The following is a 21,228-nucleotide window of genomic DNA, read 5'->3' as shown; positions in this document are numbered from 1 at the left end:
TCTGTGTTTAGCTTACTTTTACTAAGATTAACACCTTCGTCCCAATATCTCCTATTTTTCAGAACTCGTATAGGCAGCTCCCAAGTTTCATCATTAGTTACTACATGTTTATCAATAAAAGGTACCGTAATTACTCCGGTTATCGGCAAGACCAATTTTAACTGGCTTCTTTCAAAGTCAGCAACACTCTGATATTTCGACAAGAAATCTATGCCAATTAAAACCTCAATACTGAGATTATTTACAATTAAGCATGGATGATCAATTAAATTACCATTAATATCAAAGGGCAGCAAAGCTTCTTGCTTTACCGCTTTTGACACCTTGCCAGTAGCACCAATTATTCTTAGTCCTGATACCCTCATTACTGTAAGCTTGTCTTTACCAGGTAATGCATCAAAGTAGGACTGAGATATCGCGCTCGCCTCACTTCCACTGTCTAAGAGACAACGTACATTGATACCCAACATATTCACTATTATTATAGGGTGGCTTATTCTAGTTTGTACAGGTGGTTCCTCAAACTCATCCAATAGTTCCTTTTGGATTTGTCTCCAACTAAAGTGATCGACATCTGTCTTCATTACATTTAGGTCAAAGTGTGTAGGGGTTTCCTGAATTACATTTTCCGCTGCCTTTTCCAGTCGGTCTATTAATTTCAAGTCGAAACACCGCACGACTTCATTACATTTAATTTGCAGAACATGACCCAAATTACTGTAGTCTGAGCGATTCTGCGCCTCCAGACCGGGCATAACACTAGTTACAGCTAAACCAGTTTCACTATTATCGTCGGGTTCCTTCTCAAGTGACAACTGGTCACAGCTACTGGGTTCATCGACCCCCAACAGGCTATCCTCTACATTCTCACTTACCTCCTGTCCTAAATCTATTAGTACAGTATCCTGCACATGCACTTTAGATAAGAGCACATCATCCTCATCGTTAATATAAGCATGAATTTCTTCTGCTTCTTCACCTGACAATTTAGTATTTTGTAGCTCTTCCCTACCATTACACTGCTGCGCCTTCCCTCTCTCTTCCCAATTAGAAAGCGTCTCTAACACGGTATCTATCAAATACTGTGAGTGATCTAATATTTCTACTGTATCCTTAGATGCTACCGATCCCTCATCCACATGTTCAGTTTGAGTATTCTGATCTGTCTTACCAATTACTATAACTACTGGCTTAGGAAAAGTAACCGCCTGGTGAGCGCCAGTGTCCTCATAGACGGGAACTAGTTTTCCTGCCTCGGCCTACTACTGTTTCCTTTATTTCCATTATAGTTAACTGGCACAGCATTGCTTTCCGCACTGTTGTTTACCTGCATAATTTTGTTCGGAACAAAATTACTATCATTTGGATGCCATTGTTGGTTCTGATAATTATTTCTCCAATTCCTACCTCTCTTAGGATGGCGAACACCTACTGTTCTGATGTTTACATTGCCATTCTGCTCGTTCTTAAAATTACTACTAGTGTTATTACCATTTCTATTATTACGTGCTTGCTCCTCATTGGCAGCAACGCACTCTACACGTTCCAAATATTCAATGAAACGATCCAGATTGTCTCTAGGGGCAGATATAATTCTAGTTTACCAATACCATGGCAGTTTGGCTTCAAGACCTAGTATAATCATTTCAGGTTTCAGCTTTTCCGCCAAATGTGACAAACGTGAAATCCATGACCTAGCAAACTCTTTAATAGATTCTTTGCCTGCATTGAAGCGTTTTCCACTCCAAAATTCTCTCAACACTTCATTTTGCTTATTACTAGACCAATACTCATTAATGAAAGCTGTTTTAAATTCCGCTAATGTTTTACACTTCAACATAACATCAGCTGACCAACGCATGGCGTCACCTGCTAAATGGCTTCTAATAAATGAGATTTTCTCTCGTTCAGACCAAGTTGGGGGAATCACATCTTCAAAATCGTTCCAGAAATCTAGCGTGTGGATATTTTTATGTGGATCGAACCGCAAGAACTGCTGACACCCGATAAAAGCGGCGTTTGCAGCTACAACTTGTTGCATACTACCATTACCAGAAGTTACTGAAGCTAATTTACTCTCAATGTTAGCAATGTTAGTACTAATATTTTCTACTCTCATTTCAACATTATCTACTCTTTGCACAATATGAGTAGTATCAGTTTTGATTGCATCTACTTCTGTTTGACATATGTTTACTTTTATATTAACATTTTTAAACCTATCTGAGCACAGTTCAGATTCCGCCTCGATCTTTTCTGTTAACTTGTGCTCCAGCTTCCCATCTTCCATTTGGAAGTTTCTGCGAACCTCAGCAACTTCGGATTTTACTGTTTTATACATTTCAGAAAATTGTTGAGCAACCTTTTTCTTAATATCCTCATGATTGTAATCAATTTTATAATTCAAACTGTCCAGATCCCCTTTCAACTTATTGCAACCAGCCTTGAAGGTATTGTTCATTACCTCCAATCGTTTATTAAAATTAGTTTGGCTGGCAACAATCTCATACTTTAATTCAGCTGTCATTTTAGCATTACTGGCAGCTATTGCTTGTAATATTACATTTAAATCAATATCCCTAGTATCTTTGGGTTGCTCACTAGCTGGCTTTTTATCACACTCAGGTGACGAAAAACTAGCTCCAACACCAGAATCATCAAAACTAAGTGAAACTTCTGATTGATCAGTCATATCTAACTTATCCTTTTTAAACTCTACCACCTCTGATGACTGTTTCGTTTTTTTTAACTCATCAGATAAACTATCATCCAATAAATTAACAATTTCTGACTTCTGCTTTACTACAGGGTTCTCTATTATTGAATCACTGCCCCTTTCACACTACTGTCAGGAGACAATACTTCATATTTCACTTTAACATTACTATTTTCATGCATATTTACACTTTAACCGTTGTCTGGGTTTACAGTTCCCTCAACAGACATAGGTTCTGATTTAAGTTTAACCTCAGTTTCTTCTGGCGGTTCCATCGCCGACAGTCTTTTAGTGCAGGTTAGTAAAATTTTTAACAGCTTTTCACTTAACTTAGTTCCTTCCGCACAACGTATGGCGTTGCCGGCGCGGCGTACGAGGATTACTGATGCGACGCGGCGCGTTGAACTGCAGACGGCACTTCGACGGCTGCTGTGTGTTTACGTGGCCCGCAACTGCAGGCTCGGCTGCGGTTGCTCCGGCGGACAACTGCGGTGAGGCGAAACTGGCTTCTCGCGATGCCGGCAGCGCCGCTAGACTCAGTGCCAGCTCCGTCAATCCAGATGCGTTGTTAATCCAATTGCGTCGTCCACATACACACGTAACACTATCACTGTTCTATTACTCAGACGCGTGTCGCATTTCACTCCCGAATCCGAATATTTAAAAATCACTTTCACTTTTACTCAGTTTGTTTCCTGGCAGATGCACCGTATGTGGGGCAGCGGGTTGCTTAATTGTTATTTAAATGTTCCTTTTAATTATTTAATGCTGTTGTTTGCCGTTCTCAACACTGGCTTTCTAACTACAATATTGGCAACCAGAAAGTGATTAGCAAAACGTGAAGCCTGTAATTAGAATTCCTAGTGCTCACTTCATCTGAGAAGTACATTTATAGCTACAGCTCTGAGGAATTAAGAGATTGTCTGGGATTCATAATAAAAAAAAAAAAAAACAAAAAAAAAACTTTCTCTCTAAAGTGTTCACTATATTCTGAAAGTCACAGACCAAAAAGGAATCCACACAATCCAACTACCAGAGCAGTTCAGAGTCTAATGCGCTGATGCAACTATAACTGTTCAAATTAAATGTTTAAGTGAATGCTCGCCATAATTTGATGATAATGTTCATCAAACGCCACGCTAAATAATGGTAGAATGTCTGTCCCGCGGCGGCACGTGAAAATACGACATACGCAAACTGAAGATGGATCATTAAAGTCATCCCAGAAGTAACACTTCACTCGAGAACGATTTCATGGTTACGCGTATCCCGAGGAACTTATTACGGCATCCGAGGCTGTTTATAGCAACGATACCGACGCGACGTGACTCCCAGTACAGGTTGTGCGCTAATTAGTGTCTGGAGAGAACTGGGGCCTTTCTTTCTCGCCCAGCGTTCTTATATATAAAGCCGCGGTGCGGACGGCTAAGGGAACGCCTGATCAAATCCGCTCTCCCGACTAGCCGCTGGGCTAGTAATGCACCACTTTAAGTTACCGAATAAATCATTGCTTCCTTTGCTGATGGCCGATGAAGCTCTCAATTTAAATATGCAATCAGCACACAGGTAAGTAATCATAACAAAAGTCTGACGTAGCTAAGTCAAATATTTTGGGCGAAAGAATTAATTTAATTACACTACACGCAGTAGACGAGCTCTGAACTTGCCCTTTGGAGATACGCTATCGCTATAGTTTTATAGTTATTCAGTTGAAACTTCTCACATCTTTATGATTATAGGGGATCTCCTTTCTACTTAAATTTAAACATCCTAGCCTTATTTATTCGCCTACTTAATCTATCTTGCTTCCTTAATTTTTAAGACAAAAACCAGAAAATCATGGATTTCAACTAAAATTTTAATTTGTGAGATCCAGAATACTGTTTCTACTAAATTATTATGCAAAAGGAATCTAAATATAAATTTTTAAGTTTCTAGCTCTTTTCTGTTGCGCCAATGATTTTTACAGAAAAACGTCCAAATTTCGAAAATGGTTAAAGTTATGGAAGTGATATTCAACACATATTGATTTAGTATTACTCCTGACATGCTGCCGGCCGAAGTAGCCATGCAGTTAAAGGCGCTGCAGTCTGGAACCGAAGACCGCTACGGTCGCAGGTTCGAATCCTGCCTCGGGCATGGATGTTTGTGATGTCCTTAGGTTAGTTAGGTTTAACTAGTTCTAAGTTCTAGGGGACTAATGACCTCAGCAGTTGAGTCCCATAGTGCTCAGAGCCATTTGAACCATTTGAACCTGACATGCTAGAAACGTTTCAGGTTATTTACTTGATTTTTAAAGTATTGCGCAACATTTACGACATCAGAGCTAGTTACAGCGGACTGGCTGGCACACAATGGAAAGACTGATGTGAATTTTATGCAGCGTGAGTAAGCTGCTTCCCTACACAGTGATATCAGACTTCCTCAGTGCCTCAAACATTTTCTACGGAATTAGGCCAGTCGATGCCTCATAGGGTACCTGAATTTTCGTCAAAGTAGTAAGGTATCCATACAGCCCTGTCAACATGGCTTTTCACAGCATACTGATAATTAAGATGTACTAGAAATGCCACAATTGGTCACCGAGAGTCTTGAAATAAATACCTTGTTTCATGCTGACGGTAACGTGATTGAGTTGGCCCAGGTCCTGATACGAAAAACGTCCCAAAAGTATCACAAAATCACCTTTAACCTGCACTATATTCACTGTAACTTAAACGTATCATTAGGGCGTCGGTTCATTCGATATCTCGCCTCAATTGAAGAAAGAAAAAACTCGTTACTCGACGGAGCATACGATACGCCTGCTGCCAGGTTTCTGTATTGTTCGGCGCATCGAAGATGTGCACCTTTCTGTCGCGCAGGGAACAATAGCCATCTGTGAGCTATCCGACTCCATTTTCCCATTGCACGCAGTTCCCTTCACAATGTTCGCTCGCAAATTGGCCGAGATGAACCTGCTTCACTAACATCAACAGCTCCTGTCGGGCCGGCCGCGGTGGTCTCGCGGTTCTAGACGCGCAGCCCGGAACCGTGCGACTGCTACGGTCGCAGGTTCGAATCCTGCCTCGGGCATGGATGTGTGTGATGTCCTTAGGTTAGTTAGGTTTAAGTAGTTCTAAGTTCTCGGGGACAGATGACCACAGCAGTTGAGTCCCGTAGTGCTCCGAGCCATTTGAAGCTCCTGTCGGAATTTTAACTGGCTGCCTTTGACAAGTTGTGACGTTCGTATCTTCTGCCTGTGAGCTGAAATCTTGTTTCACGCATCTCTGCATCTGTTACACAATTCCTTGCCGACATCTAGGACAGTCTGTACTAATACACTAATAGATTGGGCAACTTCACACATGGCATGGTAACGGTCACGCCCAAAGACAAAAGCTTCTTTCTACCTTCTGTCAACTCTTCTTTCTACACGTCTTACTGCGCTGATAGCATAAAATCGGCTGTTCACATACACGCTAATTCACTGCCATAACTTACATTAACAGTAGAGGGTCACATGACCAGTCCACTTGCTCTGCCCCTAGTGTTTGCCTTTAGCGGGGGGAGGGGGGGCAATATTTTATCTGGTGAGCTTATGCGAGTTAGCACACAACTTTGCTGGTTGCAGACAACACCTTCGTTGAGCCGGAGAACGTGACGCGGGTTCTGTCTGGCGTGAGAGCCGAGTACAACGCGACAGCCACCTGTGACCAGGAGTCGCAGCTTGAGCTGGTGAACTTGCCCGGAGAAGACATGGACGAGTTTCACCTGCATATAGGGTCTCAACAGGTAAGCAGCCATAGCAGAAGGCACCTTGTGTAAGAGTACATACACGTATTTCACAAGATGCGAGGAGTGTTCAATAAGTAACGCAACTTCCTTTCGCAACAAATTCTACTTAAAAAAATGAGGAATTTGTTGCGGAACATCATAGAATGTTCCTGCTTCAGCCCATACAGTTTCGTGAAGTTACGATAGGTGGCGGTGCCTTCACAATGGCGTCTGTAACGGAGGAGAGCTGTCATTGAGTTTCTTTTGGCAGAAAACCAGAGCATTCATAGGTGCTTGCAGAATGTCTGTCGAGATCTGGCAATCTGGCAGATAACAAAAGCACAGTGATTCATTGGGCGAGGCGTCTGTCATCATCAAAACAAGGTCACGCACCTCATGAAATTGAAGGAACGATGTCAGCGTGGTCGCCGCCACAAACATGTAAACTATCTTTTCCTTCTCCATGACAACCCAAGACCCCACACAAATGCACAGCCAAGAGGAGCACACAGGTCTTCCCAGCAATGTGGCATAAGGCCGTCATATTGAACAGAGATTGTGTTAAAAAATAGGGTTCTGTAACCAAAAGAGTGGAGAATAATACAGTGTATTGTAATCTTCAATAGAACGAACCTGCTTTTGGCAAACATTTGTTGCATTGCTTATTGAATGCCCTCGAATGAAAAACCTAACACTTTGGGAATCCAAGACAATCCATCTGCTTCATGACGTGTACATACACGTTGATGTTGATAAATTCTGTACATTTGGTATCAGGCTCTGATACTACATTAGTACATTCGGTTAGCATGGAAGATGCAGCTCAGCTGCAGTGGTACGAGGGTGAGTCAAACGAAAACCTTAAAGTTGCAATAACAAATCTAAATTTCGCGCCGTTATCCTGTAAGTTGGCAAGCGTGCTACAAACAGCGTGCAGAATAGCCTGTACGTGGCAGCATAGTGCAGATGCACACATACCGTCGCAGTATCAGTATAAAGATGGCCACCCACTTGCGACTTGCACCAGGGAAGAACAGCGTTCTCTTATTCGGTTTTTGCGTAGTGAAGGTGTGAAACCTATTGAAATTCATCGACGAATGAAGGTTCAGTACGGTGATGCATGTTTGTCACAGTAGCAAGTCTACGAATGGAGTAGGAAGCTCGCAAATGGTGTGACTTCAGTGGAAGATGCTCCTCGTCCAGGTCAGGCGCAACGAGTTGTGTCTCCACAGAACATTGCAGCAGTTGAAGCTATCGTGAAGGAAAACCGCCGAGTGACACACTGAATGACATTGCAGCATGTTTACAGATTAGTCATGGGTCAGCACACCACACTGTGCATGATGTGCTCCAGTTTCACAAAGTGTCTGCAAGATACGGCAGGTGACTCTTGAAATGAGAGAACGACGTCTTCATGCTTGTGAAGAAATTCTTCGGCGCTTTGAACTAGAAGGTGATGGCTTCCTTGCAAGAATCGTTACTGGGGACGAAACCTGGGTTCACTTCCACCTACCGGAAACGAAGAGAGCGAGCAAGGAATGGCGCATTACGTGCCTAAAGGGACCACTGTCACCAGTGCATCGTACACAGATCTCCTAAAAAATCATCTGCGGCCTGCAATCAAATCAAAGCGACGTGGATTGCTGTCAGCAGGTGTCCTTTTGCAACATGACAATGCAAGGTCCCACACTGCAGTACAACAGTTGCAACAATCACAGACCTGCATTTTGAGTGTCTTCCTCATCCACCATACTCACCAGACCTTGCCCCAAGTGATTTCCATATGTTTGGACCACTCAGAGACGCAGTGGGAGGAAGGAAGTTCGTTCTGATGAAAAGGTTCGCCACGCAGTGCATGAGTGGTTGCGCGGACTACCAAAATAAACTTTTTCTAAAGGAATTTATGCACTTTGTAAGCGCTGGAGGACTTGCATTGAGCGTGGGGTAGATTATGTTGAAAAGTGATACAACTTTGTACCACTTCCGCACAATAAATAATATTTTAAAAAATATTTAAGGTTTTCATTTGATTCACCCTCGTACATAGCACTTCGTTCGTGATCGATGGAATTCACAGAAATTAATAGCGATAGTTGTCATGAGCAGTTTAAGAAAGTCTAAAATACTTTGCCACAGACACCCTCTGTCATTTAGGGATAGTAATGAACTGGGCAGTGTCCTGTGTTGTGGATAGGAGTGAGCTGGGCGCTGAAGTTTCCACTTGTGAGTCCAGCACTATATTAGTGCTGGTGCTGTACAAAAGCGGTGTCGAGATAGATGGATGGTTGACGCCAATTTTCTGGCTGCAGGGGTAGCTGTAGGCCAGCCTGTGGTATTGTGAGTGCCGCAAGTGGCAGTACAGACAGTTAGTTAGTTACTTAGTTTCATGTTCCATGGATCACTTTGCATTGTATATCATAATGGTGTGGAGCGAGTCATTTCTCATGCACATCGCAAAATATCTGTAAAAAGAGCTTCATGTTGAACATTTCTAATTCTTTTAAATACACGACGGAAAAAAATCGCAGGACCAATAATGAATTGTGGAACACAAACAAAAGTTGGCATACGCGTATCTGTGTGTGAAAGATGACGTCTATTCAGACTTCGTGCCAGATGCATGAAAGTGGCGCTAGTAATGCCACTCTGACGATGCAAATCAGGTTTTAAATACACGTTGTAACGGTTGTAAGAGTTCGTTACCTTTGAGACTGGACGTGGTGAGTTTGCTTTAGGCAAGAATCCCTTTAAGGTGACGAAGAAGCCTTTATCAACACCTCACAGAGTTTGAGGCCGGCCGGGGTGGCCGAGCGGTTCTAGGCACTACAGTCTGGAACCGCACTGTTGCTACGGTCGCAGGTTCGAATCCTGCCTCGGGCATGGATGTGTGTGATGTCCTTAGGTTAGTTAGGTTTAAGTAGTTCTAAGTTCTAGGGGACTGATGACCATAGCAGTTAAGTCCCATAGTGCTCAGAGCCATTTTTTGAACCACAATGCTCAGAGCCATTTGAACCACTTGAACAGAGTCTGAATGAGGTCGTGAAACACTGCTACCAGAAGCTGGATGTTCCTTTTGCGATACTGCAGAGAGACTTGGCAGGAATGTAGCCACTGTACATGACTGCTCGCAGCGTTGGTCCACTGACCCCAGACCACCACCGTTTGCGACTTCAGTGGCGCCAAGCGAGAGCTCATTCGAGGGCACGGCGGTGATCCGTTGCGTTCCCTGATGAAATCTGGTTCGGCTTCGGTGCCAGTGACGACCGTGTATTGGTTAGAATGAAGCCAGTTAAGAGCCTGCAACCTACCTGTCTACGTGCTACACATACTAGACCTACACTTGGAGTTACGGTCTGGGAGGCGATTTCGTATTACAGCAGGAGCACTCTCGTGCTTAGCCCAAGCACCCTGACTGCTTATTTGTAAGTCAATCTGATGATGCGATCTGTGTGCCGCCATTCATGAAGAATATTCCAGGGGCTGCTTTCCAGCAGGATAACGCTCGCCCACATACCGTTGTTGTGGCCCAGCATGCTCTACAGAGTGTCGGCGTGTTGCCCTCGCCTGCCGGATCAACAGATGTCTTCCAATCGAGCGCATATGGCACTTCATCGGACGGCACCTCAAGCGTCATCCACAAACAGCATTGACTAACTAACTGCATCTGGCGTAATACTCCATCACACAAACTGGTACAACGCAAGCGCGTTTACATGTTTCCATTCACCATTCTGGCGGTTGCACCATTTATTAACGCACCAGCATTTCGCTTTTGCAGTGGCTTATCTAGCGTTTACATTAACCTGTAATCTTGCATTGTTAATCACTTAAATGTTTCCTAGACCAATATATTCTCGAAATTTCAGTACTCTACATTAATTATTTTTCGGTGCTGCAATGTTTCTTCCGTCATTGTGTACAGATGAGTGTTAATAATTCCTGCCCACCACTTTTTACACATTACTAAACTAAACTAAACTCCGCCCGAAGAGGCCATGAAAGCCCAACGGTACCGACCGGCCGCCGTGTCCTCCTCAGCCCACAGGCGTCACTGGATGCAGATATGGAGGGGCATGTGGTCAGCACACCGCTCTCTCGATCGTATGTCAGTTTATGAGACCGGAGCCGCTACTTCTCAATCGAGTAGCTCCTCAGTTTGCCTCACAAGGGCTGAGTGCACCCCGCTTGCCAACAGCACTCAGCAGACCAGATGGACACCCATCCAAGTGCTAGCCCAGCCCGACAGCACTTATCTTCGGTGATCTGACGGGCATCGGACCTTTTACACATTGCTACAAAAGAAATGCACAGCAGTTAACGACCATGATGTCATCATAGCAACTGTGGTCACTAAAGATGAAAATTTAATCAAAAAGGCTAGGAGAGTATTTCTGCTAGAAAGAGCAGATAAGCAGTTGTTAGCGAACCCACTTAGACAAGGAACTGACATCATTTAGTTCCAACATGATGGACGTACAGGTATTACGGGCAACGTTTAAACAGATTGATTCGTACTCTGAAGAACTGGATTTAGGAAGGAAAAGACATACCGTGGTTTAAAAACGAAATTCGGGAAATGCTGAGGAAGCAACGGCTGTTCGACTCTCAGTTCAAATGAAAACGCGCAAATGACGACAGGCTAAAGTTAGTAGAGATCAATGCGCCTGTAAAAAGATCGATGCATGAAGCATAAAATAAATTCCATCATTATACCTTAGCCAAAGATCTTGCCGGGAACTGGAGAAAATTCTGATCCTGTGTAAAAATGCTAGTTGGGAGTAAAACTTCCACGCAGTCAATCGTTGACCAATCTGGTGTGTGGCGGTAGAAGGTAGTGGAACGCAAACCTAAGTTTTTTTTTCCTTTTTTGCGTTTAAAAAATCATTCACGCAGGAGAATTGAACAGAAACGTCGTCCTTTGATCATTGCACAGACTCCCGACAAACAACTGAAAGAGTTGAAAAGAAATAAGTCGCTAGGTCCGAATGGAATCTAAATTCGGTTTACAAAGAGTGCTCTACAGCATTGGCCCCTTTCTTAGCTTGCATTTATGGCGAATCTCTCGCCCAGAGCAAAGTCCCAAGGGACTGAAAGAAACGCATGTGACTCATGAATACAAGAAAAGTAAAAGAATGGACGCGCAGAATTACAGATAAATATCTTTAACATTAGCTTGCTGCAGAATTCTTGAACATATCCTCAGTTCGAAGGCAACAAATTTCCTTGAGACGGAAAAGCTTCTGTCCACGAATCAGCACGTGTTCAGAAACTCAGCTTGCCCTTTGCTCAAATGAATGGAGGCTAAGAGGCAAATTCCATAATCCTAGATTTTCGAAAAGTGTTCGATGCGGTGCCCCATTTCCGGCTGTTAACGCAGGTCCGAGCACACGGAATAGGTTCCCAGATATATAAGTATATAGTTCTGGCAACACCGGCCATGACCTCCTTCTGCTGTGCGGATGCACACACATTCCCAGAACTCTTACGGGACTTGGTAAGTAATGAGTGTGCTGGGGTGGGATACCGCGAATGTAGTGTGTGGACATGTAGGGTGAGAATGTGGGTCTCGCGGGAGGCGTGCGCGAGATAGTTCCTGCAGTCGCACTATCCTCTGTGTCCTCGGTGGCTCAGATGGATAGAGCGTCTGCCATGTAAGCAGGAGATCCCAAGTTCGAGTCCCCGTCGGAGCACACATTTTCACCCGTCCCCGTTGATATATATCAACGCCCGTCGTCAGCTGACGGTATTAATATAGTTCTAATTAGGTTCCCAGATAGGTGGGTGGCTCGAAGACCCCATACGTTGTCCTCGACGGTTAGTGTTCATCAGAGACAACACCATCGTCAGGAGTGTCCCAAGGAAGTATGATAGGGCAGTTGTTATTTACTATATAAACAAATTGGAGGACAGGGTGAGCAGCAATCTGTGGCTGTTTGCTGATGGCGCTTTAGTTTACGGGAGGAGTCGCCGCTGAGTGATTTTTGGAAGATACAAGATGACTTAGACAAAATTTCTACTTGGTGTGATGAATGTAGAAAAATGAAAGTTAATGCACATGATTAGGAAAAGCAAACCCATAATGTTCGAATACAACATTAGTAATATACTGATAGGCACATTCACATGGATTACATATCTATGGAATGGAATAAGGATGTAAGGATTGTAGTAGGGAAGGCGAATGGTCAACTTCGGTTTATTGGGAGAATTTTAGGTTCAAATGGCTCTGAGCACTATGGGACTTAACATCTGAGGTCATCAGTCCCCTAGAACGTAGAACTACTTGAATGTAACTAACCTAAAGACGTCACACACATCCATGCCCGAGACAGGATTCGAACCTGCGACCGTAGCGGTCGCGCGGTTCCAGACTGGAGCGCCTAGAACCGCTCGTCCACAAAGGCCGGCGGGAATTTTATCTACGTGTGGTTCATCTATAAAGGACACGACATGTAGGACACTACTGCGACCAGTTCTTGAGTACTGCTTGAGTGTTTGCCATCCATACCAAGCCGGATTAAAGGAACACATAGAAACCATTTAGAGGCCGGTTGCTAGATTTGTTACCAGCAGGTTCGAACAACAAGCAAGCAAGCTGAGATGCATTCAAGCAGAGATGATTCAGGCACTCAAATAGGAAACCCAGGTGTGTAGACGACGTTCTTTTCAAGGAACGATATTGAGAAATCTGAGAACCGGCATTTAAAGCTGACTGCAGAGTGTTCCTATTACCGCCAACATACGTTTTGCTTGAGGACCACGGTGCTAAAATACAGGGAAACTGGGTCTCTCACAGAGGCATATAGACTCTCTCCCTCGCTCTATTTGGGAGTGGAACGGGAAGTGAAATGACTAGTAGTGGTACGGGGTACCCTCTGCCACGCACCGAATGATGGCTTGTGCAGTACGTATGTAGACGCAGATGTAGGAGGTGATGGTTCGTCTTCAGTGGGACCCGCAGCTATGTGAACGATCCCACATGCGTCTGTGATCTCTTGCCAGCCTGGGGTGGCCAGGTGTTGCATGTCTGTGGATGAGGTCACAGTAGATCACAGTTGTTGCAAAGGTTACTCTGAGGTCTTGGTGCGGGCACAGTTTATGGAGGTTGTCGTAACTATAGCTGATTTCTGTTGTGGATCATCAGCTCTGGTCTGGCCTTGACGTCGAAAACCTAGTGTTCCACGTGATCTATGATGACGCCTTGCAGCTAAGTCGGGGTCTGGGTAAAGCGCAAGCCGAGATGAGGGGACCTGCACAGTAACAGGAACTCAAGTACAGATTGCGGGCTCACGAAGATGGGCTTAGAAAATCGAACAGTATGCAAGATGCGAGAGTTGGAACTTAAATAGTGGCAACTATTTATTCACAACCGATACAAAAGAGTTACATGTTTGCACCTGTTACTGTCCTTCAAAGTAGTCACCAGCGTTGTGAAGAACCCGTTGCCAGTGATGTGGAAGGCGTAGTATACCGTTAGCAGAGCCTGTTCTGTTGGTGGTGCGAATGGAGCTGTCTACTGCCTGTCGAATCTCTGGAACAGTTCTGAAGCAAATGCCACGAAGTGGTTCCTTCATCTTCGGAATCAAATGCACAGTATTACTGTTCGTTTTTGGAGCATCACCTGCCACCAGCTTTGCGAAAGAAGCGGCGACACTTTCTGCGCAACCCAGCCATCATTTTGCACGACAATGCGCGGGCGCACACAGCGCAGTCTGTGGCTGCTCTGTTCGGTCGATGGGACTGGGAAGTACTGTACCATCCACCATACTCCCCGGATTTAAGTCCTTCTGACTTTGATTTGATTCCGAAGATGAAGGAACCACTTCGTGGCATTCGCTTCAGAACTGTTGCAGAGATTCGACAGGCAGTGGACCGCTTCATTCGCACCATCAACAGAACAGGCTCTGCTAACAGTATACTACGCCTTCCACATCGGAGGCAACGAGTTCTACACAAGGCTGGTGACTACTATGAAGGTCAGTAACAGGTGCAAACATGTAACTCTTTTGTATGGGTTGTGAATAAATAGCTGCCACTATTTAAGTTCCAACCCTCGTACGTGCCAATGCAAACTTTGGTCAGACTGCTATCATTTATCATTTTTGCAAAGAACTTTGTAAAGATATTCTTACTCCTCAGTAGCAACGAGTAAAACGAACTTTATGGCATCTATTGAAGACGCAACATCGACATCTTAAGTACCATTTCAATTCGTTAAAGAATTTACTCTGGAGTCCCCCCTGAACAGCTATTAGTACTTCTTGAAGTAGTAGCTCCTGTCCTTTGACTGCTGCTTCTTAACAATAGATTATGGAAAATTCTTTCAGGATGTCTGGCCACATAGGCGTGAGAGATATTGCATCGACATTTATGAGTTAGGCAGTGGGTCGATAATGTAATTCATAATTATAAATGTTCAGAAATATTACCCATGCTACTGTTGTTGGCCCGTTTTGTCTGAGAGCTTGGTCACTGGCTTATGATCAGTTAGCAGATGGAATTTCGTACCATACAGGAATACGTGAAACGTTTTCATGTCGGAGATTATTGCTCATGCCCGTTTTTGGAATAGTTCATTTGTGCTAATGCCAGATTCCTAGAGGCGAACGCTATCGGATGTTCCGTACCATCAGAAAGTTTACAGGACAGCATTACGCCACCAACACATTCAGAAACTATAGTCAGACACAAGTTTGGCATAAGGCTGGGAGGCGGGGAGTAGACTGAAGACGCCTGATGACCACTCAATCTGTGCAATCTCTTTGTGGAGTCTATTTCAAAGATACGCTAGCTCCCTGCTGCAGGTAGCCAATGAAAACTCTAGCAATGATGTATATATTCATCAGTGCACCAACAGCGGTTGAATCAGTGCCTTGGTTCTCAAGAACTGTTAATACGCACAGTGTTGAAATGGAGTCAAAAGCTATCAAGCAATCCACCTACACGCTTTAAAATAAAGCGAAACGCCTCTGATCATAATAAGTCTTTACTTATAGTCGCTAAAGACGGCAACTAACCGATGCAAATTGTATACGTCCATCTGCGGAAAAAAAGAGATCAAAAAAACAAAGAAGACAACCTGTATTATTATTATTATTAATTGTATAATAATTACCTATAACTTTACAAATACAAATAGAATATATACATAACTTACAGATTTAAAGACGTATTATTTATATAAATACAAATACACTGAAGCGCCAAAGAAACCGGAGTAGGCATGCGATTTAAATACTGATATGTGAACAGGCAGAATACGGCGCTGCAGTCGGCAACTCCTATATAAGACAACAAGTGTCTGGTGCAGTTGTTACATCAGTTATAGCTGCTACAATGGCAGGTTATCAAGATAGTTAAGACTTCGAACGTGGTGTTATTCGGCGCACGAGCGATGGGACACAGAATCTCTGAGGCAGCGATAAAGAGGCGATTTTCCCCCGCGACCATTTCATGAGTGTACCGTGAATATCAGGAATCGGATAAAGCATTAAATTTCCGACATTGCTGCTACCGGGAAAAGATCCTGCAAGAACGAGGGCAACGACGACTCAAGAGAATCGTTCAACGTGGAACCCTTCCGCAAGTTGCTGCAGATTTCAATGCTGGGCCATCAACAATTGTTAGTGTGTGGATCATTCAAAGAAACATCATCGATATGGGCTTTCGGAGCAGAAGGCCCACTCTTGTACTCTTGATGACTGCACGACACAAAGCTTTCACCTTGCCTGGGACCGGTCAACATTGACATTGGACTGTTGATGGCTGGAAATATGTTGCCTGGTCGAACGAGTCTCGTTTCAAATTGTATCGAGTGGATGGACGTGTACGGGTGTGGAGACAACCTCGTGAATCCATGAACTCTGCATGTCAGCAGGAGACTGTTCAAGCTGATGGAGGCTCTGTAGTGGTGTGGGGCGTGTGCAGTTGGAGTGATATGTGATCCCAGATATGTCTATAGGCGACTCTAACAGGTGACACGTACGTAAGCATCCTGTCTGGTCAACTGCATCCAATCATGTCCACTGTGCATTCCGACGTACTTGGTCAGTTCCAGCAGGACGATGCGACACGTCCACAATTGCTACAGAGTGGTTCCAGGAACACTCTTCTGCGTTTAAACACTTCTGCTGGCCAGCAAACTCCCCAGACACGAACATTATGGAGCATAAGTGGGATGCCTTGCAACGTGCTGTTCAGAGGAGATCTCCAACCTCTCGTAGTCTTACGAATTTATGGACGCCACTGCATGATTCATGGTTTTAATTCCCTCCAGCACTACTTCAGACAAAAGTCGAGTCCATGCCACGTCGTGTTGCGGCACTTCTGCGGTCTCGCGGAGGCCCTTCTCGATATTAGGCAGGTGTACCAGTTTCTTTGGCTCTTCAGAGTAGAATATGTTCATACTTAACAAATTTAGAGACGTGTTATTTATATAAGTTAGCACATCTGCTGTAACGTCCAAGGCGTCGGAGGAGTTGCCGGAGTACGAATTTTGAAAGCATTCCTCAACAATATGTCTGAAAGCCTGTCTTGGAAAGCCACTGGTGCACTGCACACCGGCAATCTTTTTCCATCTGCACAGTGGGTCACTGCATCTCCTATGGTTCGTCCAGATCCTGTTAAGTGTACTCCACATCCTCCAGGAAGACCAGGTTCACAAGCTTTGTTATTGGCTCGGAGACAGCTCTGGAGGTTTGGTGGGTTCTTATTACACCATCCTTCTCCCCAAGCTTCGTGGAGATTGAAGTCAAAGTTCTCCACGTTGGTAGCTGCTCTGAGTGGGGAAAGTCTATAGCGAAATCTGTTGATTGGGATAGCAGGTGTGTCCTTATGAATTAGTGGCTGCTGGTTGTTGCAGCTTTTCTTATATTTCCTTAGAAGTTTATTCTTTTTTCTCAGGGCAGTTTGTGGAATCCGGCCCAGCACAGGTCTCCAGCGTACTGGAGTAGATTTGCTTGTGGTAGCAACAGTCCGCATTGTTTGATTTAGTTACGTATCCACCAGTTTCCTGTGGCTGCTGTTTATTCAGACAGGGCTGCAGTATTCTGTCGCTGAGTAGGCAAGACCGAGGGCAGATGCTCGTAAGCTCGGAGTTTCAGAATCCCATGTTGTACAACCCAATTTTTGGAGAATAATATTACTTGTCGTCAGTTTAGCTGCAGTCTTTCTTAGATGTTGTGTAAATGACACCGTTCTGCCAAGTATAACTACAAGGTACTGTGGATACTTTTTATGGGCCAGGCGGTTAACCTCGAAAAATATGTACATTTATCGGATGGCTAGAGTAATGAAAGCAAGTCGATTCGTTTCAAGTCCCTATTTAACGAAAATATTGTCCCATTCTGCTTGGGACTTTTGTTAATATATCTTCGGTGCTGTGTTGCTGTCGCCCAGTCATTAGCATAAGAAAACATCCCGGACTGAGTGGCTCGCATGTCTGCAACATACAACCTAAATTCAGCGGGGCTAGGAGTAAGCCTTGAGGTTGGCCACTGTTGAGGGTCTTGGCGGTATGTCCTATAATTACCTGAAGTAGTCTTTCAGGCAGCATATTGTTAAGAATTTGTGTTGTTCTTCTGCAGAGTATTATATTGAGCGGCTGATAGACAACATACTGCCTTCACACGCTATCATAAGTGCTGTCACATCAATAAACACAGCAGAGGTATTTAGTTGTTTCTGAAACCCAGCTTTGTGTAAGTTGTCAGTGAAAGGAAGTCATCCACACAGCTGTGGCTTGGTCGGAATCCGGCCTGTTCAATAGGAATCTTTCCGAGTATTTCGATACGTATCCTGTTATAAAGCAGCTTGTCAAGTAGTTTTTACATCTTAGACAGAATGGCAGGAGGACCCGCCAGGGTCGCCGAGAGCGCTGACGCGCTGCTTCCTGGACTCGAGTAGGCGCGTCGGCCCCGAATCGAATCCGCCTGGCGGATTAACGACGAGGGCCGGTGTGGCAGCCAGCCTGGATGCGGTTTTTAGGCGGTTTTCCACATCCCGATAGGTAAATTCCGGGCTGGTCCCCACGTTCCACCTCAGTTACACAGATCGCAGACATCTGAACACGTTCGGAGTGTCCCACGGATTCACTCGACACAGAGAGTTGGAGTACACTAATTCCTTCCTGGGGGGTATGGTGTGGCGACAGGAAGGGCATCCGGCCACCCCTTAAAAATAAACGTGTTGCATCCGATTACCCAGCAGACCCCACAAGTCGGGATTAATGGTTGGAAAGAGAGAGCCAGAATGACAGTAGGACGATAACTTTCAGTTTTGTTGTTGGGTTTACCTGGTTTTAAGATATCAGTGACCATCTGTTTCATAAAAAACAAATAAATTTGTATTTAGTTAAAAGTTTTTCTCCATATAAAACTTTGTTTAAGATATATCTGAAAGATCTACATCTATATCTACATACATACTCTGCAACCCACTCTATATTGTATGTAGAAGCGTACCTTGTATCACTACTGGTCATTTGCATTCTTATTCCACTAGAAAGTGGGGCGAGAGAAAAGCGACTGTCTATATGTCTCCTTACGAGCTCTTTCTCTTATATTATTTTCAGGGTTCTTAGTGAAATCTACGTTGGCGTCAGTGCAAGGTCTTTATAAATGATTAAAGCGATTTCATAGATTTGTTGGAGCTGTATTATTTGACATATTGTCACAGAACTTTGCACACACATAGAAAAACTTGAAAAGCTTTCTCACGTAATACAAGTGGTCCATATGTGCTCCCCTACTTATTCTGCAGACATCAAGTCTGTTATCTAGTTCTTTCCACGTTCGGCGCAGCGTGCCCCTATCAATCTGTTCAAAAATACTGTTACTGCGAGCTCGCAGTTCTTGTAGGTTTGTTGGTACAGGGGACGTAAACACAATCTTTCACATAATCCCAAACAAAAAATTGCGTGGGGTTACGTCGAGAGAGCGAGTAAGCAACATAAATTGCTGACTACCGCCACCATGACTCACCCATCGGTTTCTCAATTTCCTGTTGAAGAATTCACGAATGCCATGATGGAAGTGCGTTGGAGCACCGTCCTGTTGGTAGATGAGACGCACACTGTCGGCCTCCTGTTGTTGCATGAGCCAGTTTTCCAGCATGTCCAGATAAGGCGCCCTGTAACGGTCTTTTCGCAGAAGAAGAAGGGGCGGTAAACTTCAAACCGTGAGACTACACAGAACACATTAACTTTTGGTGAATCCCAGATGTGCTCCACGATAGTGTAGGTAGTCTCTGTCCCCAAAATTCATACCTTGCGCCTGTTCAGTATACTATACACCAAAAATGTTGCCTGATCACTGAATATGAGTTTCTCACAAAAGCCATTCCCTTCCGTAAACTACTGCAACTGTGCCGAAAATTCAGTGTCTGACTTTGTCATCAGGAGTCAATGCTTGTAGCAATTGCAAGCGATAAGTCTACAGGAATCGTTTCCTGAAGATATTCCAAATGATCAGCTGTGGTATGTTCAACTCTCTACTTGCTCTGTACGTCGAATTCTGTAGCTAAGTGCGAAACTCGCTCGCACGCAGTCAACCGTTTCTTCGCCCACAGCTGGTCGACCCGTTGGCTTCCCCTTGAAGAGGCATCCTGAAGCTTTAAACTGCGCATACTATCGCGAAATGGAGTTGGCATTTGGTAGATCTTTGCTGAACTTCGTTCTGGAATGTCGTTACACTGTTACGGCAGACATCTACATCTACATCTACATCTACATGTTTACTCTGCAATTCACACTTAAGTGCCTGGCAGAGGGTTCATCGAACCATCTTCATACTACTTCTCTACCATTCCTCTCCCGAATGGCACGTGGGAAAAAGGAACACCTAAATCTTTCCCTTCGAGCTCTGGTTTCTCTTATTTATTATCATGATCATTTCTCCCTACGTAGGTGGGCGTCAACAAAATATTTACGCATTCGGAAGAGAAAGTTGGTGATTGAAATTTCGTAAATATATCTCGCTGTAATGAAAACCGCCTTTGATTCAGTGACTGCCACCCCAACTCGCGTATCATATCAGTGACACTCTCACCCCTATTGCGCGATAACACGACAGACGTGAATCCATTTCAAGCACAGCATACGCTTTGTCGGCACCTGTCGCCATCTTGCCTAATTGCTCACTGCTGCGCTCTCATACAGAAATTTGAGGTGCAACTGCAACGATAGAAAACTTTTTGAGTTTTTCTGTATGAGTGCTGAGTTTTGTGACAACACGTCAATTAATGTAACTATAGTGAATTTATGAAATCACTTCAATCATTACAACAACCATGTAAAATCATTTTGCAGTAAGCTCCAAATGCAGGCTCTGCAAATTTGCTCAGTAGCGTTTCACGAAAAAGCACCGTCTTTGCTTCAGAGGGAAGTTCAGGAAGCATCTCTGTAACATTTGTGTGTCGATTGGACCTAGCGGTAACAAATACGGCAGCATTCCTGTGAATCGCTACGACGTCTTCCTTTAATCAGTCTTGATTCAAATCCGAAAAACTAGATTGGTTGCAGTAGAGTCCTATACGCCATCCACTTTATATATGCGTTACACTTTCCTACAGATCTCCCAATAAATCTTAGTCGACCGTTCTCCTTCCCTGCTAGTACTCTTAAAGTGTTCATTCCACTTCGTGTTACTATGGAACGTCGCATCTTGTATTTGAACATTATAGGACTCATCAGTTTCCTGGAAATCTAGGGATATGTAATCCGTCTGTTGCCCTCTTCCATGGTTCAGACGATATATACA

The 21,228-nt window shown here is 44.1% G+C and overlaps 1 protein-coding gene across 1 annotated transcript in view; it reads left to right on the top strand.

The window, feature by feature from the left end:
* The window catches only part of LOC126419422 (uncharacterized), a 308,724-nt gene that overhangs the window by 81,227 nt on the left and 206,269 nt on the right, over positions 1-21,228 (top strand). Inside the window, exon 3 of the mRNA XM_050086609.1 lies at positions 6,330-6,490. Within this exon, the coding sequence (XP_049942566.1) occupies positions 6,330-6,490 (161 nt within the window). The remainder of the gene's footprint in view (positions 1-6,329; positions 6,491-21,228) is intronic.

Source organism: Schistocerca serialis, chromosome 9, assembly GCF_023864345.2.
Source record: "Schistocerca serialis cubense isolate TAMUIC-IGC-003099 chromosome 9, iqSchSeri2.2, whole genome shotgun sequence".
Classification (NCBI taxonomy): Eukaryota; Metazoa; Arthropoda; class Insecta; order Orthoptera; family Acrididae; genus Schistocerca; species Schistocerca serialis.
The sequence above is the reverse complement of the archived record's forward strand: the minus strand, read 5'-3'. Positions and strand labels throughout refer to the sequence as shown.